The sequence below is a fragment of the Melanostigma gelatinosum genome (genome assembly GCF_949748355.1).
Source record: "Melanostigma gelatinosum genome assembly, chromosome: 11".
NCBI lineage: Eukaryota > Metazoa > Chordata > Actinopteri > Perciformes > Zoarcidae > Melanostigma > Melanostigma gelatinosum.
Window position 1 is genome coordinate 5,514,487 of NC_136644.1, and position 23,030 is coordinate 5,537,516.

At 44.9% G+C, this 23,030-nt stretch overlaps 1 protein-coding gene across 1 annotated transcript; it reads left to right on the forward strand.

The window, feature by feature from the left end:
- Window positions 1-7,294: 7,294 nt before the first annotated feature.
- Window positions 7,295-22,288, forward strand: cygb2 (cytoglobin 2; the record flags this gene model as incomplete). Its single annotated transcript, XM_079278900.1, has 3 exons — window positions 7,295-7,488; window positions 19,869-20,100; window positions 22,124-22,288. The coding sequence occupies 3 exons, from the start codon at window positions 7,295-7,297 to the stop codon at window positions 22,286-22,288; spliced, it is 591 nt and encodes a 196-aa protein (XP_079135026.1).
- Between the last annotated feature and the right edge of the window lie 742 nt (window positions 22,289-23,030).

Sequence of the window (23,030 nt, forward strand, 5' to 3'; positions counted from 1 at the left end):
AAAAAAGAAATGTTGAAGACAGAACTTAAAATAAATGGAAAGAGTGATCCAAGGTCTGGAGGCTTGGACTGCAAAAGCTCAGTCAACCTTTGTCACCAGCCGGGAATCTAGCATATACTGTATATCAGTGGTGTATGTACCCAAAAGCCATACTTGAGTAAAAGTAAAGATACCTTACTGGAAAATGACTCCAGTAAAAAGTCACCTATTAGAATACTACTTGAGTAAAAGTCTTAAAGTATCTGATATTTATTGTACTTAAGTATCAAAAGTAATTTTCTGATATTAAATGTACTTAAGTATTGAAAGTAAAAGTACGGTACAAGTAAATGCTGTTAATAAAAAAGCAAAGGGTCAGAATTTGCATAATAATCCAAAAAATATCCACTTGATGCATCAGGTCAGTGTTTTGAGAAAGGACACCTGCCTTGTAAACTCCTATGGGCCTGATTTGAACACAATAGGCAAAGGTTTTGCTCAAGCTTAATCTGCAATTGGGCGACTGCTACCATGATAACTCCATCTGATCATCCACAAAATGACTAAAGTATCAAAACATGATCAATACTAAAGCAGCACTGAAAGTAACAACCCAGTCATTACTTGAAACTGAAAAATGTCCTGTTCATCTTCAGAATACAATTATATTAGAATGTAAAGAAGTTACATTGTATTCGAATGTAACTTATTTACATTATATTAGAATGTGAAGAAGCTACATTGTATTAGAATGATTCTATTGGAGTTATTCCTTTTTTAAATGTTTTAGACGAGTCACTAATCACCTTAAAAGAGTGATTATAGCTGATTTAACTTACAGACATGAGATTGATCTTCTCATGTTGTTCTTTATACAATGATATAAATTCATCCCCGTTTTATTGATATCTTACGAAAAGTTACTCCTCATTTTTCGTGCGTTTTTCCCGCAAAAGTCCAGCAACATGAGTCTGTTTTGGCTTGTTACATGCATACTGTCTTTTCAAAATAAACTTCCATCTTCACAGGAAACAACTAAGGTTTAGGCGATGAAACTACTGAGTTAGGTTTAGGAAAAGATCGTGGTTTGCGTTAAAATATCTACGGAAGTGGCGTTGCATAAGTACGGAAGTCACGTCACAAATAAATCAACATTGGCTTCTCTTTTCACACACGGCACAAACTGCGGCCTCCTGGAGGAAACACCAGTGTTTGTTTGACCCATCCACCTCTCCTCATCCCACCCGTCCTGTGTGGAATGCTACTCATGTAGTAGCTTATAGCATGTAGCATCCTGGGCGTCACTGGGAATCACAACACCGCGGCTTTGAGAGCACTTGTTTGCAATTGCGCATTAACGTGATTAACCAATGATTTAACTTGCTGCTAGGACCACTGATTCACCAAACCTGCTTGCAGTCTGTGTTCCACCACAGTCCCCGACGCTGCTCTCATGATTCATTTTGTTTCTAAAGATAGATTTGATTTTGTAGCGAGGAACGAAGGTTTCAGGGGAAATGTATCGGAGTAAAAGTATCACTTTTCTTTGCAAAATACAGTGAAGTAAAAGTAAAAGTCAACAGAAATATAAATAGTAAAATAAAGTACAGATATCCAAAAAAAACGACTTATGTACAGTAACGAAGTATTTCTACTTCGTTACTGTACACCACTGCTGTATATCTGCAAACACAGTGAAGTTAATTATATATTTCCAGTTTGGTTTGCTTTGCTTCTCAGACTGGCAGCACATTTGTAGTGTGTCTCAATAGTGCCCTCTGTTGTATAAAGACAGACATGACTAATGCTGACCTGCCTTCATGTAAAATAGATAATAGATAATGAAGAGCTACAAAAGAGCAATAAGGTATTTAGTCTGTAGATGTCTGAATAAGCTCAACTAAACATGAGTGTTACTGAGAGGAATACGTGTTTCTCTGACACTAAAATTCAAAACCTAAATGTGAAATTATATTACTGACTCTGCTTTCCATAAAATCAAATTCAAACAACGTATATTGCATTCTCTACTAATATTTGTGCATATTAAACTTGAGTTACTGAACTTGCATTCAGCTCGACAACATCTGCTTTATTACTGCACATCAGTCTGAACGATGATTGAATGTGACCACACTTTTTCAGGTGATATGACAAAAGACTAATGTGGCTCTTCTTTCAAAATTGCACTCACTCTATCTGGCCACAAGATGGAGCCAGAGGCCAGACGTGAAGTATTTGTCACGGTAAGGACCATCCAACAGATTGCTGTAGATTACAAAATGTATATTCAATTTATGGACATTATGACTTGATAAAATCCCCCAAAATGTATATACAATTTTTGGACACTGACTTGATAAAATCCCCCAAAATGTATATGTAATTTTGGGATGTTGACGAAATGTCCCTATGGGTTTGGTATTGGACATGATTTAAGTCAAAGTCTTTCCAGGATTGTTAATTTTAAGGCATTGTAATTTAGCCCCAGCTAAACGTCCTCAAGTGAAATCACTTAAAATCAGTTAAATTGCGCAGCTCCCTGTGATCTGAACGTCCTTAACTAGCCTATACTTATTTCTTTAAGAATACATATTCACTAGATACAAATGTAAATGTTATTTTGAAATTCCTTCCTTTTTGAAAGTGCACTGTGCATTAGAAAATCAAAGATTACATTATTACAAAGAGACAACATTAAAACGAGTTACCACTTTTCAGATGCATATTGAAAATGGCAGCTTGCGCAGCTTAGTATGAGCCTCCAACCATTTATTTTAAAACAGCCATTATTTCACCTTAAATGTACTCAAATCATTTATCAACCCAAGACTGCCAGATGTTATTTGAGGTGCAGCAGAGGGCAGCAGCGGTAAAGCTGTGCAGACCTCTGGCTTGACAGAGATCCAGGGGAGGTAACAGGACAGCTGTCTCTGGCATTTGTTAATCACATATTCGCACATGCATGTACTGTATGACAGAAACGCTGCATGTAACACAGTAAAAATATAATTCATTCCGTTTTTAACCTCATGCGAGTCAAACTGATTTTTGTCAGAGGCATCTAATTTCTGTCCATTTTTCCTCATGTACTCTTCCTCCATGTTCACTTACAGTATCACACATAGACTGAGTACATTTCTTTCCTCATTCGATGTCAAATACTGAGCACTGCCATCGCTTGAAAGACAGATGCAAGATGTCTGAGTGAGTTATTTCATCTTGTCTTGTGTGTGACGAGTGACAGAGTGACACCCTTTGGTGTGGTGCATTTTGCAAAAATGCTGTGACAGCTCCATCTCTCAATTGTTGGCTTCTCCTGTCGCCTTTGTGGCATAATAGACCTGTCATCAGCATCGTCCTCCACCATCCTTCTTCTGCTTTTGTCTGGACAGCAGTTTATCAAACATCTCCATCTTTTTTTGCAAGCACAGATAAGGAATGTCAAATGTGGCGTTTTCAATACCAAAGTGCCAGATTGGATAGAGATGAATGTTTGACCTCCTTGGGCACAGTTTTCGGGTTTACTGCAGGAGATTGATCCGCCCTCTGCTTGCTCGCTGCAAAAATCTCCATCTTAAGTAATTTTGTCTATCATCGAGCTCTAAAAATTCATATTTTCTTTAGCGAGGTGAAACAATTTCACCCATTTCCAAAACAAATCAGTGCTCTTGATTTTAGCATAACCTTTTCTCTTCGTCTCCTGGTAAGTTTTCATTCTCAAAGAAAGGAAATTTCTATCGGGGAAAGAAGAAATAGTCTGAACCCACTTTCAGATGCTTTAATTCCTTTTAGGACTCAATAGACTCTAGCAGAGTCATTGAAGACACTGAGGTCATGTCCACAGTTATTTCCAAGGGATCTGGGCATTTTAGCTTCCGATGCAGTTTTACATAACACAACACATGTTTGTTTATGGGTTGATTTCAGTGCTTCTCAAACAGTTAATTAAATTAACAAAGTATGAAAAAGCAGCACAATGTTAAGATTTAGAGACTTGACTTTAGGAGTCACAGAGGGTGTTTGGGGGATTTATTGGACTCCTGACCTCAGTATTTCTAAAATACTGGGTACAGCCTCGGTTTGAGAATAAGATCCTTTAAAGACACAATTTGGTTCTAAATAAAGCATTAAATGATTATAAAACAATGAAATATTGTGATTATGCATTGGCAGTTATGACCTTGTGATCCTTTTCCTCTCCTAGGTTGTCCTGCAGCTTCCTCTTCATCTGGTAAACTGTCTGCTACAAAGGCCAGAGAGTTTGTGTGGAAGCGGAATCTTCTCACATCGCTTTATTTCTGAGCGCGTGCCCTCTGGCTATTGCAGCTGCACCTCTTCAGCACAAGTAGCTATAATTTCCTTTTTGCCCCCCAATTTAAAATGTGCTTTTTTTGGCATGGCGTGTGAATAGATTTGTGCTGCCGAGGCGTTTGAGGGGAAAATAGTGGATTGAGAAAAAGAAAGCGAGGAAAATTGCAATATGAAGAAGTTACATTAGAAAAGAATGATTCATTAAAAGTCTTTCAAAAAAGATTATGTATCTCAGGTATTCCTAAGAAGTCCCTCCAGTTTTAAATATTGTACGTGTCATTAAGGACAGTTTATTGTATGTCCACAGGTTATTTTTGTATCCGTCTGTACTGCCTTTTGGCAGCAGGTAATGATCTGAGCTGCTCATCTTGCAGTGTTTTTGTTTTAGCTCATTATGTGGCAGGGTCATAAAGCCTGAAATAGTCTTTTTTTATTAATTAATTAAACCTTTTTGTATAGAGGGTAGGTTGGCTGAGCTTACATGCGCTTTTACGTCAACAAAGCTGCTTCCAGTATAATATAACCAAAACCAAACAGACAGAGTTGATAAGTGAAAGCGAAAACTGAAGAGAAACAGGCTCAGTGAAAACGATCACAGGCAGGTAGAGAGCGAGTATGTTCTTAAAGTGTGGTCTGATTTTTATTTCATTCCATGAGACATGCTGCCTGAACAGCAAAAGCAGGCAGTCTGGTCTCCAGTTCTGATTCAGGGCTCCTGAAGCATTGAACCAGTCACTGGAGTATGTTAAATATGGAGCACCAGAGCATGATGGCAATTTTCCAAACCACCAGAACCAGCGGTTATTACATCTCTCAGACGGGGGGCGACCAACTTTATCATATCAATGCAGCTGCGAGCGTTATTATCACCAGTAATGAACCTGTAGGCAGAAATCCAGGAACCTCAGAGGGGAGGCAGCATGCAGCATGTCGATATTTGAAATAATCCAGAACTGAGAGGAAAACTGGTGCAATAATCTTATTTTTACAGGTCAGATGGAAGCTGCTTCTGTTCCTGTTCAATAGGCCAAGCATCTGACACAGTCACGGTTTACCAACAAGGTTTTCCACATGATATTTAAATTCAAATTTCTTATCAAGCCAGATGCCAAAATATAAAGGTTCTGTGACTCTTTTGATCGTATAGACAAATGCATATTTTTGTCATCTATTTCTCTGGATTTAGAGAATGTCATCGATTTTATTGCATTTTCTCATACGGAACTAATTCAAGGTTAATAATGGCATCTTGCTGTGCATTAAACCAGCATGAATTGATTTTTGTCCACTTTGAGGTGGCAGAATACATACACCATTGACATCACCTGATAAAGCTAAGGGGCTGTAATCAATATTTCCATAACAATGGATCAAATTACAATGTGTGATTTAAAAGGGGGGGGGGTCGCTTGTGATGGCAAACCAACAGAGAAAAGTCCCCTGCAGTTCCCCTCACCTTTACAGAGCATTATAGCATTTTTCAGCACCAAATGACAGACAGACATAGTTGCCCACCTCTGGAGGGGGTTCAGATTAAAGTATGTCCTGAATGCTTCTTGGATGCATTTACACTTTGTCTTTTTTTGAGATCGGATAGCTATCCAAGTGTACATGGGGTATGGACATTTAATCCATTATCAATACTACTACTACTACTACTACTAACAATAATAATAATCAGAGTATATCTTTAGAGGAGTCGTAATTTATGAGTGACTAATTGGACAGAATAAGCATGAATCGGATGATTCACTATATCTAAAAAAATGTTGTTTGAACTTCTTGAATGACTAAAGGAAAATCTTCAGCACCATGGACAGTGCCAACGATATTTTTTATTGTTACGGTTTGTAACAGGCAGGTAACGAAGCTTCAAATGTACACCACAAATGATCCTGCAATGAGTTTGCGTTCATAAAACATAAAAAAAGTTTGTATTTGTTAGTACTGCTTCGTGCTTCGTGCTTCGTGCGTGGCTTACTGCGGCCAGTCTAGTGGTCGGTTGTTGTAATGATGCTGACCAACAATGCCTAAAGCCACTATGCTTCAGTGCTACATTTCCACACAAGATTAAAATGTACAGAGCATCAGTCAGCTGTTTATAATAAATATTATTATGCACAACTTGTCGCGTGCATGCAGATAACCGGGGCAGACCAAGCGTCTGACCAGCAACACAACAAACAGTATCATATGCGAAAAGGCAAATTTTACATCAGATTTGTTTAATATATTTTGGACATATGGAGAGGGAATGTATCTCAATCATCTGTTGTGATGTTGCTACTTGTCTCTAAAAGATCCAGTGAAATAGACAAATTCTTACTCACTGGATGTGCAACGACACAATACGTGTAGTTGTGTGTGTTGGAGTGGTGACAGAGACCCTTAAAGCTCTCTCTCTCTCTCTGTCTGTCTCCCTCTTTATCTCTAGGTTTCTCCACCCTTCTCTCTCTCTCTCGCCCTCTCTCTCTCGCCCTTCCTCCCCACCCCTCTGTCATTCCATCAGGTCCTCACAACACACACACCAGCCTCCGAACGCCTCATCGCCTCCACCAGAGCCAGAGAATCAGAGAGAGTAGAAGTGACGGGAGAACAGCATCACTGACAAGCATCTCCCTCACTGGGGAAGAGGGGGAGAAAGAGAGAGGTGGGGAGAGGAGAAGTTGAAAGAGTGAGGAGAAACAAAGAGAGAGGGAGAGAGCAAACCAGTGAGGGAAATAAGTTTTCAATTGGAGGGAGGACAAGCGAGGGAGAGTTTGGAGGGTGGCAGTGGGGGGATTCGGAGTTCATCTTCCCTTTTATTTGTTCGGCTGTGAGCACTGCCTCTTCTCCCCCTCCTCCTCTTCTTATTCCGCCACTCCGCTCCTCTTCTCATCCCAAATCTCCTCTCCCAGCTCCCGCCGTGGGGTCTCAGCTCTCCATCTCCCTCCCCCCCTCCCTTGCTCCCTACCTCCCCCGGGCGCTGCTGGGAGCCTCCGGGCTGCTGCGCCGCAGGAGGATGTCTCGCAGGGAGTCACCGCCGCCGCCCTCGCCACCTCCGCAGCTGCTGGGGGTGCGGAGTGGAGAGGTGGAGCGCGACGATCGTCCGGAGCGCGCCGAGCCGCTGTCCGATGCCGAGAGGGAGATCATCCAGGACACGTGGGGGCACGTCTACAAGCACTGCGAGGACGTGGGGGTGTCTGTGCTCATAAGGTGAGTTTTCGTCAAGAAACAAAAGCTAATAATTGTATTGTCACTGTGAAAGACTTGCATCACAGTGTGTGTGTGTGCGCGTGTGTACACTTTCGAGCAGTGCATACATTCTTTACAGTTTAAGATGCTTCAGTTTAAGGCTGTGTGTGTTTTTCTATCTGTTGCTCTCTTTGGATGTGGATGTTTAATTCTCACAGTGGATCCTTAAAGCTTCTATACATTCTCTGTGATTAATTCGCCATAGTGCATCCTTCTCTCCTAATTTGTCTTTTGTTGTTTGCATTCCTTTATTCTCTGTTTGCATTTGCGTCAACAGCGAGAACAAAGTCACAAAAAATGATCCTGAAATGTATTTATAAAAACTGGACCTTTCTTTCGCTTGCCTTTTTTAATCTGCTGTAACATTAAACGCTCACTTGGTTTGTTATGATAAGAGCTTGACATCTCTGCTGATGTAAATGACAATTAACCTTGTAGTGTTAAAGGTATTTCTCAACAACCTCCCTTTATGTTTTTACTGGATAGTATTCGAGGAATACAGCGATCACAAATGTGGTGAAAAGACAGGCACATCTGTGAAGTGCATGAAGAGTATGTATAGGTATTAACAGTAATAGGAACTGGGGGGGAAATCTCCAGGCTAAAAAAGGAAATTGAATAGAATCTACAAATTCTCGGCCAACATCAACATTTATACATTTTTACGACCTTATGCATAAATGTACATTTAGTTTTTGTAAACCAAAGGGGGGGGGCATTTAATCATATAACATACAAATGTGTAAAGGGAAGATGGTTTATGCCTCATAAACTTACATCTTTGGAGGTACTGTAATCACCTTGTTCTTGCATTACTCACAGGGCTCTTGCTTAACCATCACTACTGTCTTCTTAAGTCTTCAAAACTAATTCATAAAAATATAATCCAACATTTTTCTCCAAGAGCCTAATCTTCAACAGGCAGTAATTCTCTGCAAAGCTTCACTGCAACAGGATGCAACACGGCTTGACTGAGTTTTTCCTGCTTCTTTTCCTGTTTTTTAAACTTATATATATATCAAAGCAAAAGGACTGGATTCGTTTGTGTGTGTGTGTTTGTGTGTGTGTGTGTGTGTGTGTGAGGGGGGGGGGGGTGCGCTTTTATCTGTGGATGACAGCAACAAGCTTTGGCACTTATCTCCCTCCATGCCACACTATCTGCCTTCTCTTCTGTCACTGTTTTATCTTTCCTTTCCTTTCCTGACATTTTCCTCCCTTGACAAAAAGATGACATTTAGTCAAAGCTCAGCTGGTTGTGATAACCATCAAAATCAATTATGACAAACCTGCCAAGCAGATTATATATCCAGGAGCTTCTTTAGCTGACTCTGGTGAATATACGTATTGACAATTTAGAGCTTCTCGTAGCCAAGGAGCAACAGATGTGTTAAAAGGGTGCAAACCAGACAGTGACAGAATACGCACACCTAGAGTACAACTAATGACTATTTCCTTTATGGATTTAATCATGCTTAGCACCATTCACTAATACCAGGAACAGTTAACAGCTTTGTCAGCTCCATTTTCAAGCAGTTTGTCAGTTACCTAACATAACCCGAGGCTGACACTCGGTCACAGTCTTGCACGGTCGAGATGATATTGTTGAGATCAGTGCACAACGTGTGATCTCGGATGAGCATTTTCATGTCAATCCATGTGCCTGGATGCATGGAGAGAATAGACAGCGACAATAGCCTCCGTTGATCTCACCAATGTGTACAAATGCAATTGCATCGGGAGTGAGAGCACCCCAGGCGTCTGCAGAACAGTGCATATGGCAGCTTTGTGAGGAAAATCAAACCCTGCTTACTTTGACTCAAATGGAGCCGTTATAGCGACAGTGCTGATGGAAGGATTCACGCACATTTTCGCCACGCAGAAGAGAATTAGGTGGCACGATGAAACAGAATTCTGAGACAAATCGTACTTAATGAATTCGAGGTATTTCATGCTGTGTGGACACACAAAAAGAAGTGCTTTACTGTAAGGGCTTAGTGGTATCTGTTAGTCTGTCAGTGATACACTTACAGGGCTTTGACACATGAATACATGCAAGGCTATGCTGCTCTGGTTTGTTTGCAGCCCGGTTTTTAGGCCAGGAGTTCAACCAAATTGAACTCAAATGGGCTGAAATTGTGAAGGTGCAAAATCGATAAAAGTATTCTATCATGATATTTTTACGAGTCCAAATTTGCGTTATGAGGCCTATCAACGTTGAGGTTCTCTCGTTGTTGAATCAGAAATGGAGGAAAGAATATTGTAGCCGTCTGTGCCTACCCAGAGCTCTAGTACCTTATACTTGTACAGAGACCGGACAAAACTAAATGCATGCGTAGAAACCATAGACTGGCTATACAAACAATAACATCGCTGCTGTATTTACGGCTAGATGACGTTATTTTGAGTGTTCATGGAGCAGTTACAAAGTTAGCAAAGCCTAGCACTGGTTGATCAGCACCCCATTCAGAAAACAAGCATTTCAAAAGTTTGTTTGCTTATCGTCTTGCGGACGGACCTAACAAAGCATGAATTCAGCCATTTTACTAATTATTGGACAAGTTGAAATTGTGACCTTGTGGCACTAGAAACACAGTCATAAAAAGTCATCCACTGGCTCCCTGTAGCATCTAGGATACACTTCAAAACTCTCACCATCACTTACAGAGCACTTCAAGGTCAGGCTCCGGCTTATGCTGATCTACTTCGCCCCTATTCACCCGCCCGCACTCTCAGGTCAAACGCTCTCGGTCTTCGGTCAGTCCCACGCACACGATTTAAGACCCGTGGTGACCGAGCCTTTGAGGCAGTGGCCCCGAGGCTCTGGAATGCTCTGCCTGCAACTCCACGCCTCGCAGATACTGTGAATACTTTTAAGAACCAGCTCAAAACCCACCTTTTTAGGCTGGCATTTGAGTAAAAAGTAAACCCATGTCCTAGACCTGCTCTTAAAATATGTTTTACATTTTTATTTTTCTCTGTGTATGTAATTTATTGACCCTAGGGTCACATTGTGTTTTTTTATGCTTTTAAATGTCTGCTCTGTTAAGCACTTTGTGATGTTATGTCTGTGAAAAGCGCTATATAAATTAAATTCATTCATTCATTCATAAATATCTGAACCAAATTTGATTGCAATAACACCCAGTAGTCAAGATATGTCAATCAAAACCAAACAATGTCAACCTGCTGGTGGCGCAGGACGTAAAGTCAGGCGATCACTGAAGTCGTAATGACTTATCATCTGGGGAACAAGAATGTCTGTACCAAATGTTGTAGCAATCTATCCGATAGTTGAGACATTTGAATTAACACTGTAGGTCTACTAAAATCAGGACTTTATAGTTTTTTTTTTATTTGTCAATAATTAAGCCGGCAGTATGGAGTCACAGAGTTTGCCTTGTGAAAAGCCGTCCTTGAAGATCCGGCAATGGGGCTCAAGGTTGTTCATGGTACTCCAAAGAATTATAGAAAGCCTTCCAGTCCAATCAAAGAGTGATTAACAAGCCTCGTCGATGGTGCCGCTTTGGATTTGATGACTTCATTTAAATGCAGAGACAGGTGCAAGAATGTGTTCAGAGCTCTGCAAAGTACTGAACACCAGCACTCTTCTCCCACAGGGACAAAATGTTTCTCACCATGCCTCTAGAGACATGCAGTGTTACGCTTCTGAACCATAATAAGGATCAGTCACTCTGGTCCCGCATATCTTCCCATCATGTATCCCTCCATTAATAAAATGCACCGCACACCACCCATCCTGTCATTGCAGGGTGTTTGGCCCGTTGGTTCTCAGCATGTGATGAGTGCTTTCACATCAAAACTATTACTGCATCAAACAGCTATATCTATATGCGGATGTTTTACCATACAGCGTATACTGTTTACTCACAACAGTAAGGAAGGCATAGGTGATTAGCATTGTCAATAAAGTTAGAAAATGAAATGAGAATGAATTTCGGTTTTGGATATTATGCAAGTGTTAATATATAATGAGATGGCCTCATATGATATGCTGAGGGTTCGGCAACAAAACCACTTAAAGGAAAGATTGTAGTTACAGTTAATTCAAACTAAAGTCCCTCTTATACTGGATTTCTTTAGGCTGTTACTAGTGTTGATATTTGGAAGTTTCAATAAAAAGGGTAATTAAATGTGTTGTATTTTTTACATAAACACAGACTATAAACGAACAATACTGATAGGGTTTCCTTAGATTTATTCATTTTTAAAATTCTTCAACAGGATACACGATTGGAACATTATACAGTATAAAAATCAACTTGTCAGTGCTCTCTGGTGGACAAACTATGTAATAATGACAGTATGACACTGTTTCAAAATGAACGTTTCTCTACTGCCACTTCTTGTCACTATCAGGCTGACATATAGACAGATACAGATGTATCTGCAATAAGCTGATATCCGCCAAGCAGATTTTTTTATTTGTATCAGGCTAAATTCAAAGTTGGATGTCTCTGGTCTCCTGCATGAAAGTCTGATGTTCTACACACCCATCCATGAATCCATCACTCCAACCTCCGCACCATCACTTTCCACCTCACTACATAAAGAGTCCACTGCTTCCTGTGTTGGATGTAAACCATCACGTACACGATCGTCCAGGAACCAAACCACAAACGAGTCATTGTGATCCTTAAAATTGGCTTCTTTTAAGAGAACGTACTTCCTATAATATTGGTAAACCATTAAAATCTTCAATTCTGTTGGTCATGGGATTCACTTTAAAGGATGATAGGGACATTTGGATCAAAAAAAGCTTTCCTGTGCCTGTTGAATATTATTATTTTAATGTACTGTGAAACCATGCCTTGGCTAGAGGGGATTAAACTTGTTTCTTCTTCAAAGAAAACATCAGAGCAGCACACTGTTTTCTTAAAGCGCCGCAGTTTGTCAGGATCCCTGTCTGACCCACTGTGTGGTTACCTCTGTTTCCCCTCCAATCTCCTCTCCTCACGTGTCTGTCATTCCCCTGTGTGTGTTTTGTTATGCCATGTGCTTGGTGTTTTCTCGGACCTGCCTCCAGACTCCTCCCACTGCTACCGCTCTGATGGATGCCAGCTGCGGACAATCTGGCTCGTTACCCGGCAGCATATAAGCCCTGGGCCTGCAGGCTTGGGGCGTCAGTCTGTATTGTCTTCTGCCTCGGTAGCGTCCGCCGTGTCGTGAGTAAACCCCATGGTATCTTCCTGTGCTAATCTCTCTCCTCTCTGCTACGGGTGGAAAGTACTGGGCGATCTACGAACTCTCCGGTGTCGAGCCACGGGACATCACACCGTCGATCTGTCAACTCTTCAGTGTCGAGCCACGGGACATCACACCGTCGAGCTACCAGCCCCCGGTGTCGAGCCACGGGACTCACACCAGCCACCCACTTGTCTACCAAATAAACCTGTTTCATTGGACTTTGTCTCCTGTGGTCTGCATTTGGGTCCTACCCGTGAACTCCCGTGACAGAACAGACTGACCATAAAATGGACGCAGCGACCACAGGAGCAGCTACGCTGGCCGGACATAGCACGCAGCTGGAGGCACACCAGCAGATGCTCATGGAGATGCGTCAAGCCCTGCAATCCATGGCAGGTGAGGTCTCTGAGGTTGGCCGCATCTTGCAGGGACTGGTTCGGACAGGCCAGCTTCAGCCGGCTCCAGCCCCGGACCCATCACCTGCACTCCCCTCTCCAGGCCTCGCCCCGCCGGTTCGGGAGTCCCCCGTGCCACCTCCGGAGCCCTATGACGGAACGCTGGGGAGATGCCGGGGCTTCCTGTTTCAATGCAGGCAGGTGTTTGACCGACAGCCCCAGATTTTCGCCTCAGACAGGTCCAGGGTTTCTTACGTGGTCGGCTTACTGCGGGGAAGGGCTTTGGACTGGGCCACGAACACACTGAGCATCGACCAGCCTAATCTTGTGGATTATGTCGACTTTGTGGAGGATCTGAGGAGGGTTTTCGACCACCCAGTGGACTCCGAGGATGCAGCTCAACGCCTCCTCCGCTTGCGACAGGGTCAGGCGAGTGTAGCAGAACACGCAGTGGACTTCCGCATTCTCGCCGCCGAGTCCGGGTGGGGAGAGACGGCGCTCAGGGGAGTTTTCCTTCACGGACTATCCGAAGCCATGAAGGATGAACTGGCAACCTGTAATAGGGCCGGTTCGTTGGAGGAGCTGATTAAGCTCTCGATCGGGCTGGATAATCGGATGCGGCAGAGGCGACGTGAGAGGAACTACAGGTCCCTAGGGGCATCACCCGTGACATCGCCCTCTTCCAGCTTCCGCCTGCGTGCTCCGGCGTCAGCCTATCCGGAGGAGCGGAGAGGGCCTCAGGCTTGGGATTCGGTCCCCTTTTCCACGCCGGAGGAAGAGCCTATGCAGCTCGGGCGTGCCCACCTTTCGCCACGGGAGAGAGATAGGCGGATCAGAGCAGGCGAGTGCCTGTACTGTGGCCGCCTGGGGCATTCCCTTTCCTCCTGTCCGGTTCGGTCAAACGGGGGCGCTCGCCAGTAAAGGTTGGGATACTGGTGAGCGGACCCGAGCCTTCTCGAGACTCCCTACCAAGACTGTTGTTGCCGGCATCTCTCTCGCTGCACTCTCGCTCTCTCTCTCTCTCGGCTCTGGTGGACTCTGGAGCAGAACAGAATTTCATGGACACGGAGTTTATCGCCAGAGTCCAGATTCCCTTGGAGAGACTAGAGCGTCCGCTAGTGGTCAATGCCCTAGACGGCAGCTTCCTAGCCCGAGTCACTCACCGGACCCAGCCGCTGCAGCTCATCCTGTCCGGTAATCACAGAGAGAGACTTCAGTTTTACATTTTTCCTTCTCCGCAGAACCCCCTAGTTCTGGGCCACCCTTGGCTCACCACCCATAACCCTCGGATTGACTGGGCGGCAGGGAGGATTGCCGCATGGAGCCCCGACTGTCATGCTAACTGCCTAAGATCGGCGCAACCCCCTGGAGGACCTCCCCAGGACTATCACGAGCCTTTGCCAGATCTCGCCTCCGTGCCCACCGCCTACCATGACATCGGGGAAGTGTTTAGCAAGAGCCGGGCCCTCTCCTTACCACCTCACCGTCCCTACGACTGCGCTATTGACCTCCACCCGGGCGCTCCGCTTCCTTCCAGTCGGTTATATAACCTGTCTAGGCCGGAGAAGGCATCCATGGAGGAATACATCTCACAGTCGTTGAGGGCTGGAATCATCCGCCCGTCCTCATCACCACTCGGAGCTGGATTCTTCTTTGTCTCTAAGAAGGATAAGAGCCTCCGGCCCTGCATCGACTATCGGGGTCTGAACAGCATCACTACCCGGAACAAGTACCCTCTGCCACTGATTAATTCTGCGTTTGAACCCTTGTCTGGAGCCACAATCTTCACCAAGCTCGACCTTCGCAATGCATACCACCTGGTGCGGATCCGAGCAGGAGATGAGTGGAAGACGGGGTTCAACACCCCCCTCGGTCACTTCGAGTACTTGGTCATGCCGTTTGGACTATCCAATGCCCCAGCAGTTTTCCAGGCGTTGGTAAACGACGTACTCCGGGACTTCCTGAACCGTTTTGTGTTCGTGTACATCGATGATATCCTCATCTACTCTGCGGACCTTCTGGAGCATCAGCGCCACATTCGGTTGGTCCTCCAGCGCCTACTGGAGAACAAACTGTTTGTGAAGGCGGAGAAATGTGAGTTCCATGTGACCTCAGTTCAGTTCCTGGGATTCATCATTGAGAGGGGTCAAGTAAGAACGGATCCAGAAAAGGTCAAGGCGGTAACTGAGTGGCCGACTCCCTCCTCCCGGAAACAGCTCCAACAGTTTCTGGGGTTTGCCAACTTCTACCGTCGATTCATCAGGAACTACAGTAACCTCGCAGCCCCGCTCACTGGGCTCACCTCTTCCAAGACCATATTTGTATGGACACCGGAGGCCGGTCGGGCATTCAAGCTCCTCAAGGAACGGTTCTCCTCCGCCCCCATCCTGATTCAGCCCGACGACACCCGTCAGTTCGTTGTTGAGGTGGACGCCTCTGACACAGGTGTGGGGGCCATCCTGTCTCAACAGTCGGACTCGGACTCGAAGTTGCGCCCTTGCGCCTACTATTCCCGCCGGTTGAACCCAGCAGAGAGGAACTACGATGTGGGAAACCGGGAACTGCTGGCAATTAAGCTGGCTCTCGAGGAGTGGAGACACTGGCTAGAGGGGGCTGTTCATCCGTTCGTGGTCTGGACAGACCATAGGAACCTCGAGTACATTCGGACGGCCAAGCGGTTAAACTCTCGCCAGGCTCGGTGGTCATTATTCTTCGGACGGTTTGACTTCACCATCTCCTACCGCCCAGGCCACAAGAATACCAAGCCTGATGCTCTCTCTCGCCAGTTCTCTCCCGAGGGTCGCTCCTCCAGTCCTGGGACCATCCTCCCTACAACCTGTGTGGCAGCCGCTCTCACCTGGGAGATCGAATCAGTGGTGCAGGACGCTCTCCGAACCCAGCCAGATCCCGGAGGCGGGCCTCCCGGCCGCCTCTTTGTTCCCCTGTCCGCACGCTCCCAAGTGCTCCAGTGGGCGCACACCTCTCGGTTCTCCTGTCACCCTGGCGTCAGACGCACCATTGATCTGCTTCGGAGAACCTTTTGGTGGACATCGCTGGAGGCCGATACTAGAGCCTTTGTCCTCGCCTGCTCAACCTGTGCCCGCAATAAGGCGTCACACCGACCTCCCGCCGGCTTGCTGCAACCCCTCCCGGCGCCTCATCGTCCCTGGTCCCATATCGCCCTGGACTTCGTCACGGGCCTGCCACCCTCTCATGGAAACACGGTCATCGTTACGGTGGTTGACCGCTTCTCCAAGGCGGCTCACTTCCTCGCTCTGCCCAAGCTTCCCTCAGCTCAGGAGGCGGCGGATATCATGGTCAGCCAGGTGTTCCGTCTGCATGGGATCCCGGTGGACATTGTGTCGGACCGAGGCCCGCAGTTCGTATCCCAGGTCTGGAGAGCCTTCGGCCGGGCCCTCGGCGCAACCATCAGTCTGTCCTCGGGGTTCCACCCCCAGTCCAACGGGCAGACGGAGAGGCTTAATCAGGAGCTCGAGGCCTCCCTCCGCTGCGTGGCAGCATCGAATCCCTCCAGCTGGAGTACTCACCTGCCTTGGGTGGAATATGCCCACAACTCCCATACATCATCGGCTACGGGCCACACTCCATTCGAGGCCTCCCTGGGTTACCAGCCACCTCTGTTCCCCGCCCAGGAGGTGGAGATAGCTGTTCCCTCAGTGCAGCGCCACCTTCGTCGCTGTAGGAAGGTGTGGAGGGAGACCCGGGCCGCCCTTCTCCGCACGGCGGAACAGAATAAGCGTTTTGCGGATCGCCGCCGCATCCCTGCTCCACATTACCAAGTCGGTCAAATGGTGTGGCTCTCCGCCAGGGACATCCCATTACGGACCGAATCCCGGAAGTTGTCTCCCCGGTTCATCGGTCCGTTTGCGGTCCAGGCAATTATCAACCCGTCCGCAGTTCGTCTGAAGCTTCCCTCATCCATGAGGATCCACCCGACGTTCCACGTGTCGCTGATCAAACCGGTGTCCACCTGTGCCCTGTGCCCTCCGGCCAGACCCCCACCACCCGCCCGACTCATCGACGGAGGTCCAGCGCATACGGTCAACAGACTGTTGGATGTTCGCCCTCGGGGTCGGGGTTTCCAATACCTCGTGGACTGGGAGGGTTACGGTCCTGAGGAACGCTCATGGGTGCCCCGGTCTAGGATCCTCGACCCCACTCTCGTTCGGGATTTTCATCGACGGCACCCGGACAAGACTGGCAGACCGCCTGGAGGCTCCCGTTGAGGGGGGGGTACTGTCAGGATCCCTGTCTGACCCACTGTGTGGTTACCTCTGTTTCCCCTCCAATCTCCTCTCCTCACGTGTCTGTCATTCGCCTGTGTGTGTTTTGTTATGCCATGTGCTTGGTGTTTTCTCGGACCTGCCTCCAGACTCCTCCCACTGCTACCGCTCTGATGGATGCCAGCTGCGGACAATCTGGCTCGTTACCCGGCAGCATATAAGCCCTGGGCCTGCAGGCTTGGGGCGTCAGTCTGTATTGTCTTCTGCCTCGGTAGCGTCCGCCGTGTCGTGAGTAAACCCCATGGTATCTTCCTGTGCTAATCTCTCTCCTCTCTGCTACGGGTGGAAAGTACTGGGCGATCTACGAACTCTCCGGTGTCGAGCCACGGGACATCACACCGTCGATCTGTCAACTCTTCAGTGTCGAGCCACGGGACATCACACCATCGAGCTACCAGCCCCCGGTGTCGAGCCACGGGACTCACACCAGCCACCCACTTGTCTACCAAATAAACCTGTTTCATTGGACTTTGTCTCCTGTGGTCTGCATTTGGATCCTACCCGTGAACTCCCGTGACAGCAGTTAACTTTGTCTGAGCAGAACAAGAGCTACTAGACAGTCTGTATTATTCCCGTCACCGAGGAAAAGAGTGTGTACGTATCGTGACAGCTGGAGGAGCCAAGCTAGGACGGATACAGGCAAGCCGAGCCTTTGTAGCTCAAGCATGACATAGGATCTGGGGGATGTGGATGTACTGTATCGCGGCTGCCGAGGGCCAAACTCCAACTGGGAAGTAACTGTACAAGCAATTCTAGTCAGCTGGAGCACTGACAAGATTTAAAGTGGGTCAAAGCAGAAGTGTGTGTGTGCGTGTGTGTTCATATGTCAATCCATTTGTTTTTCAGTTGGTGTTTGTCGGTATGTCTGAATGTGTAAAGCTCTCTATTAGAAATGATACTCTGCATGGTTGTCAGTGAACATTTCTCACATACGCCTTTAGCTAAGCTCGAGGAAACGTTTGTATTGCTTTGGCATACCTCCCGTCTTATTGAGCTGCTGTGAGCTCACAGTCTCTCTGTGATGAAAACTGTCAAGCCGCTGAATCAAAACAAATCCTCCTAACAAGAATCCCACAAGACTATTTACATTTTCTTTGTTTATCGCTCCTCTTACATCTACCAGGGTGGTTTAAGAATGGAATTTACTCCATCCGGACCTAAAATAACTCTTGTTGTATACACTGGGCAGACCTCAAAAAACAATCCAGACACATCAGAGATAAGTGTCATTTTCTCCCACATCACAATTCTTTCAAGCATTTTGAAAAGCTCTGAGGTGAAGCTTGGTAAGGATCAGTTAAGTCCTCTGTTAAACAACAGCTCCCAGGTTTGTGAAAGGGTGTCAGGACTTGATGGACGACGTTATAGCATAGCAGCAAAAGATGAACATAGTTCAACTTTTTTAAAGGAACCCTGCATCGTTTTGCTGCTATGTTGGAAATGTCCCATGTCGGTCGCATGTCTGAAATAAGCACTTGATTCACTTTTACTAAAGTCAGGACGGCATACTCACTGGGCTGGATCTTGTTTCGTGTTCATGTTTCACTGATTAAAGCTGGATTTGATCACTGGCATAAACAGCAGAAGACAAAATGAAACACCACTCTTGTGCACACCTGCAACCAATTACACTCAATCTTCAATAACAGGGCCACATGTGAGCACCTGATCCATAAAGGATTCTGCCAGGCACTTTCTGTCACAGCGATGAGGAGGATTACACACTTGACAGACATGAAAAAAGAGTGTGTGTGCGTGCATGTTTGTGTGTGTTTGTAAACCGCACTAAACAAAAAACTACTAACTGATGAAGGAATCACAATACATCGATTGGAATGTATGGTATCTGTGCATTAAAAGGCCCCGGGGATATCGTTTGCAGACTGACTGAGAGTCATGTTTTGAAATTGGAGAGAGAGTGACTTTCCAGCCTCGGGCCATTTGCTTCTTGGGTGTAATTCTTATTTTTCAAGCACGAGTCCCCACATGCTTTGGTCAAATGTTGTGAGGCATGCATGGTTCTCATTATCATAGACTTCCCCTGGCTTTATTATGGGCTTCTGATGGGATTTATCCCAGTTAAGCTGAATAGATGTCATCGCTTTATTGCCAATTCAGAATGAATAGTAACAACAATTTTAAGCAATTTTCTTGTTCGTGTAATGCGTTTGTGGTCTTGATGCTTCACTCTCTCGCCAATCGGTATTCAGGGTTGTATATTGTGTCGATCTAGTTAGATTGGAAAGTTCTTTCAAAAATACGATACAAAAACAGAAGATTATACACAGCAGGAGCCTTTTTCTCTCTGCTCATTTCTAATTTCTCCTCTCATTTTCCCCAGCCTGTCTTCACTGCAAACCAGCAAAGAAAAAAAGCAATTTTCCGTCTTTGTTTCTTTTCGTCTAAATTGATATAAAATGTCTTTTTGCCTCCTTAGGTTCTTTATCAACTTTCCATCGGCCAAACAGTACTTCAGCCAATTCGAGGACATGGAGGATCCAGAGGAGATGGAGCGAAGCAGCCAACTTCGCCACCATGCCTGCAGGGTGATGAATGCTCTCAATACTGTGGTGGAGAACCTCCATGACCCAGAGAAGGTGTCGTCAGTGTTGGCTCTGGTGGGAAAGGCCCATGCCATCAAACACAAGGTGGAACCCATGTACTTCAAGGTGACTTCAAGGAATAATTCACTGTCTGATACAATTAGACCGTTGTACATTAATAATCTGTGATGTTCAAGAGTTATCTTATGATGAAGTGTACAACTTGACCTCTTTAGTGTCAGACTACCACATTCTGCTTTACTTTCATCGAGGATTTTCTATATTTCCAAGAATCGCCTTTGACAATTCCGCAAGGTACATTGCAACAGGGGTATTGTTTCTCTGCTAGGAGAACTTGCGTTATAGTTTGGGCCACTTGGTTGGCGATGCAACAAAACAAATGTCCTGAAAGATAATTGTCTGGTTAAGTGGCAACAGTAGAAGTGTTTTCTTGCTTCAGCAGCCACTGGAATTATCAAAGCATCCCATTAGCACCCTATAGAAATGTTCTCATTACCACTGTAGTACCACAGGGTATTCTCCCGCCTATTTAAATTGACTACGGCCCAAAAAATCATGTTACTGTTTTGCTCCGTTGATTGAAACAGTAGGAAAGCAGTTCACAATTTCTCAACTATAACTGACTGTTCACCTGAGGCTATGTCAACAAAGCAAGGAGAAGTTCTGGTAACAACGCACACACAGGAAGAGTGACTTCATTCTCTGCTCAGGTACATTACTCCAGTATATCTTTATATAGAAAATAGTTGTTTGCTGCGATATTAATGCTCTGAATATCAAAGTTAACTAATGTAAAAGTTATTTTATCACAAGGGTTAATAGTGCTGATTACCCGTGAAGGCAGGAGAAGTAAGAAATAGAATAAGTGTCGTCAAAAATGTTTAAAATCCAGTGTTTCATTTAAACCATATGATTGCATAATTTTCAATTTGAAACTCTGGTTATTAAATATGCTTCCGTCTTTGTCTTATTCAAGAGGGGAAGCATATGCTTCCTCCCTTCAAGTCTTTTGAATGCCGACTGCAGTTGGTTCATCAATGCAGCTGTGAAGAGGACACATTACCGTCATTTAAGCATCGCTCCACCGGCTTCCGATTGCCTTTGGAATGTGTTTTAAGATGTAATTGATCACTTTATGAATAAATCATTGAATGTAATTCAATGATTTATACTGTACTGTACTGTTAACCTCATATGTACAAGGGTGAACCACTTAGGTCTTGTGGCGATCATGATGGTGGTGAACTTGTTGTGTGAAACAACACGTCAAAAATGATCAAGAATATTTTATTCTGATGAAATAATCATTTTAAGTGGTTTATAACACAATATGCCAATTTGTTTTGCTTATTGAAGCTTCTCAAATGTTTGAACTTTTTATATTTTGTATCATTTTGACATTGAATATCTTCTGGATTTTATAGACAGAACAATTCATCAAAAAATATCAACTGCTAAATAAATAACGGAAATAATGAATGTGGCTGCATCGTTAATCATCATATACACGAGCATAAATACCGCATTAGCTTCTCAACAAAACAAATCTCAGTGCAAAGTCCTACTTAAAGGCACCGTCGTTCCGCAGCTTTCAACCACATCTCATGGCCTTCCTTCCTGCATGTCGTTGCTCAGTTGCCATGAAGATGCTTTAGTTTAGTCTCATCTCTCTAACAGGTGGTTGTATATTAAGACATCACCCCAAACTGCTATTCATTCTTTCTCAGTTAGTAACACTTTAATTGCCACAAAGTGAGAGGGGGTTCTACGTGTCCCTATTTCTGCCCCACCACTGCTCATTTACTACATTTAAATCCAAATTTCCCTCTTTATTCTTGCTTTTCTTTCCTACATTTTCACACCCCACCTGTGTTGTACTTTCTCTCTACTTTGTCATGTTCTTTCTCTTTGTATCCCCCGTCCACCCACTGCTCTCATGCTTTCCTGTTATCATTTTCAATTCTCGCCTCGCCCACTTTTCTGTGAGAGCGAATTGGATTCGTTATTTCCGCCGCTCCGCTCTCACTTTACATTACTCTCGTTTCCTTCCACCTGCCATTATCTTGATGGATGTCTCTCTTTTTCCCCCATGTTAATCGAGATTATTTCTCACCCTCTTTCCTCCCAGATTCTGAGTGGTGTGATTCTGGAGGTGTTGGCTGAAGATTTCCCAGAGTTCTTCCCGACAGAGGTGCAGATGGTGTGGACCAAACTGATGGGGGCGGTGTACTGGCATGTGACAGGGGCCTACACAGACGTGGGCTGGCTCCAGGTCTCCAGCTCAGCGGTGTGAAGAGTTTGGAAGAAGAGGGGGTAAAGGAGTTTCAATTGAAAGCAGTTCTGTGAGGATGGTTTCACAAACATGGATGAGATTAACGTGGTAATCCGTGCTACTCTGTACTTAATTTTGGTGACATTTTGGGTGCTACTCCTTCATTGCTGTGGTGTTTCTACATCACACTTCCCTGAGATCACTTGGACGCCAAACAATGTAGCCAGACGACATTTTACTTTTCTTCTATTGAAGTTTTAGCCAGTGTAAGTGGTACTCTGGTCTGTGTTATTAGCCATGGAGGCTATCACTGCTAATGCTAACTCTCCGGTTCTTCTTCATTTCAAAACAAACGACTGTTGCAGCCAAAATACAACACACATCATTAATTGACCCTTCACTAAGCCCGGTCCCCTAAGTTACCATTGCTAGGCCTGTCTGACTTTCCAAAATTAGTCCCATATACAGTTTACAAACGTAATGGTGTCAAATTCACCACTCACAATTCTTGGGTCAATTTTGAAACAATGGCTCCTTGATTTCAGACAGCGATAGATTCCAACTGTTGCTAATTAATGTTAGCTAAGTAATTTATGATAATGCTATTTTCAACCAACTCATTGGTCAACCAGGCTACATAACAGCTACATCATATCACGCTAAAAGGCTAAAGCAAAACATCACATCCTCACCACGAAACATGTACAACACATGGAAACAACGGAGGAGCATTGTTATTGTGGCATAGCTATATACAGTAGTT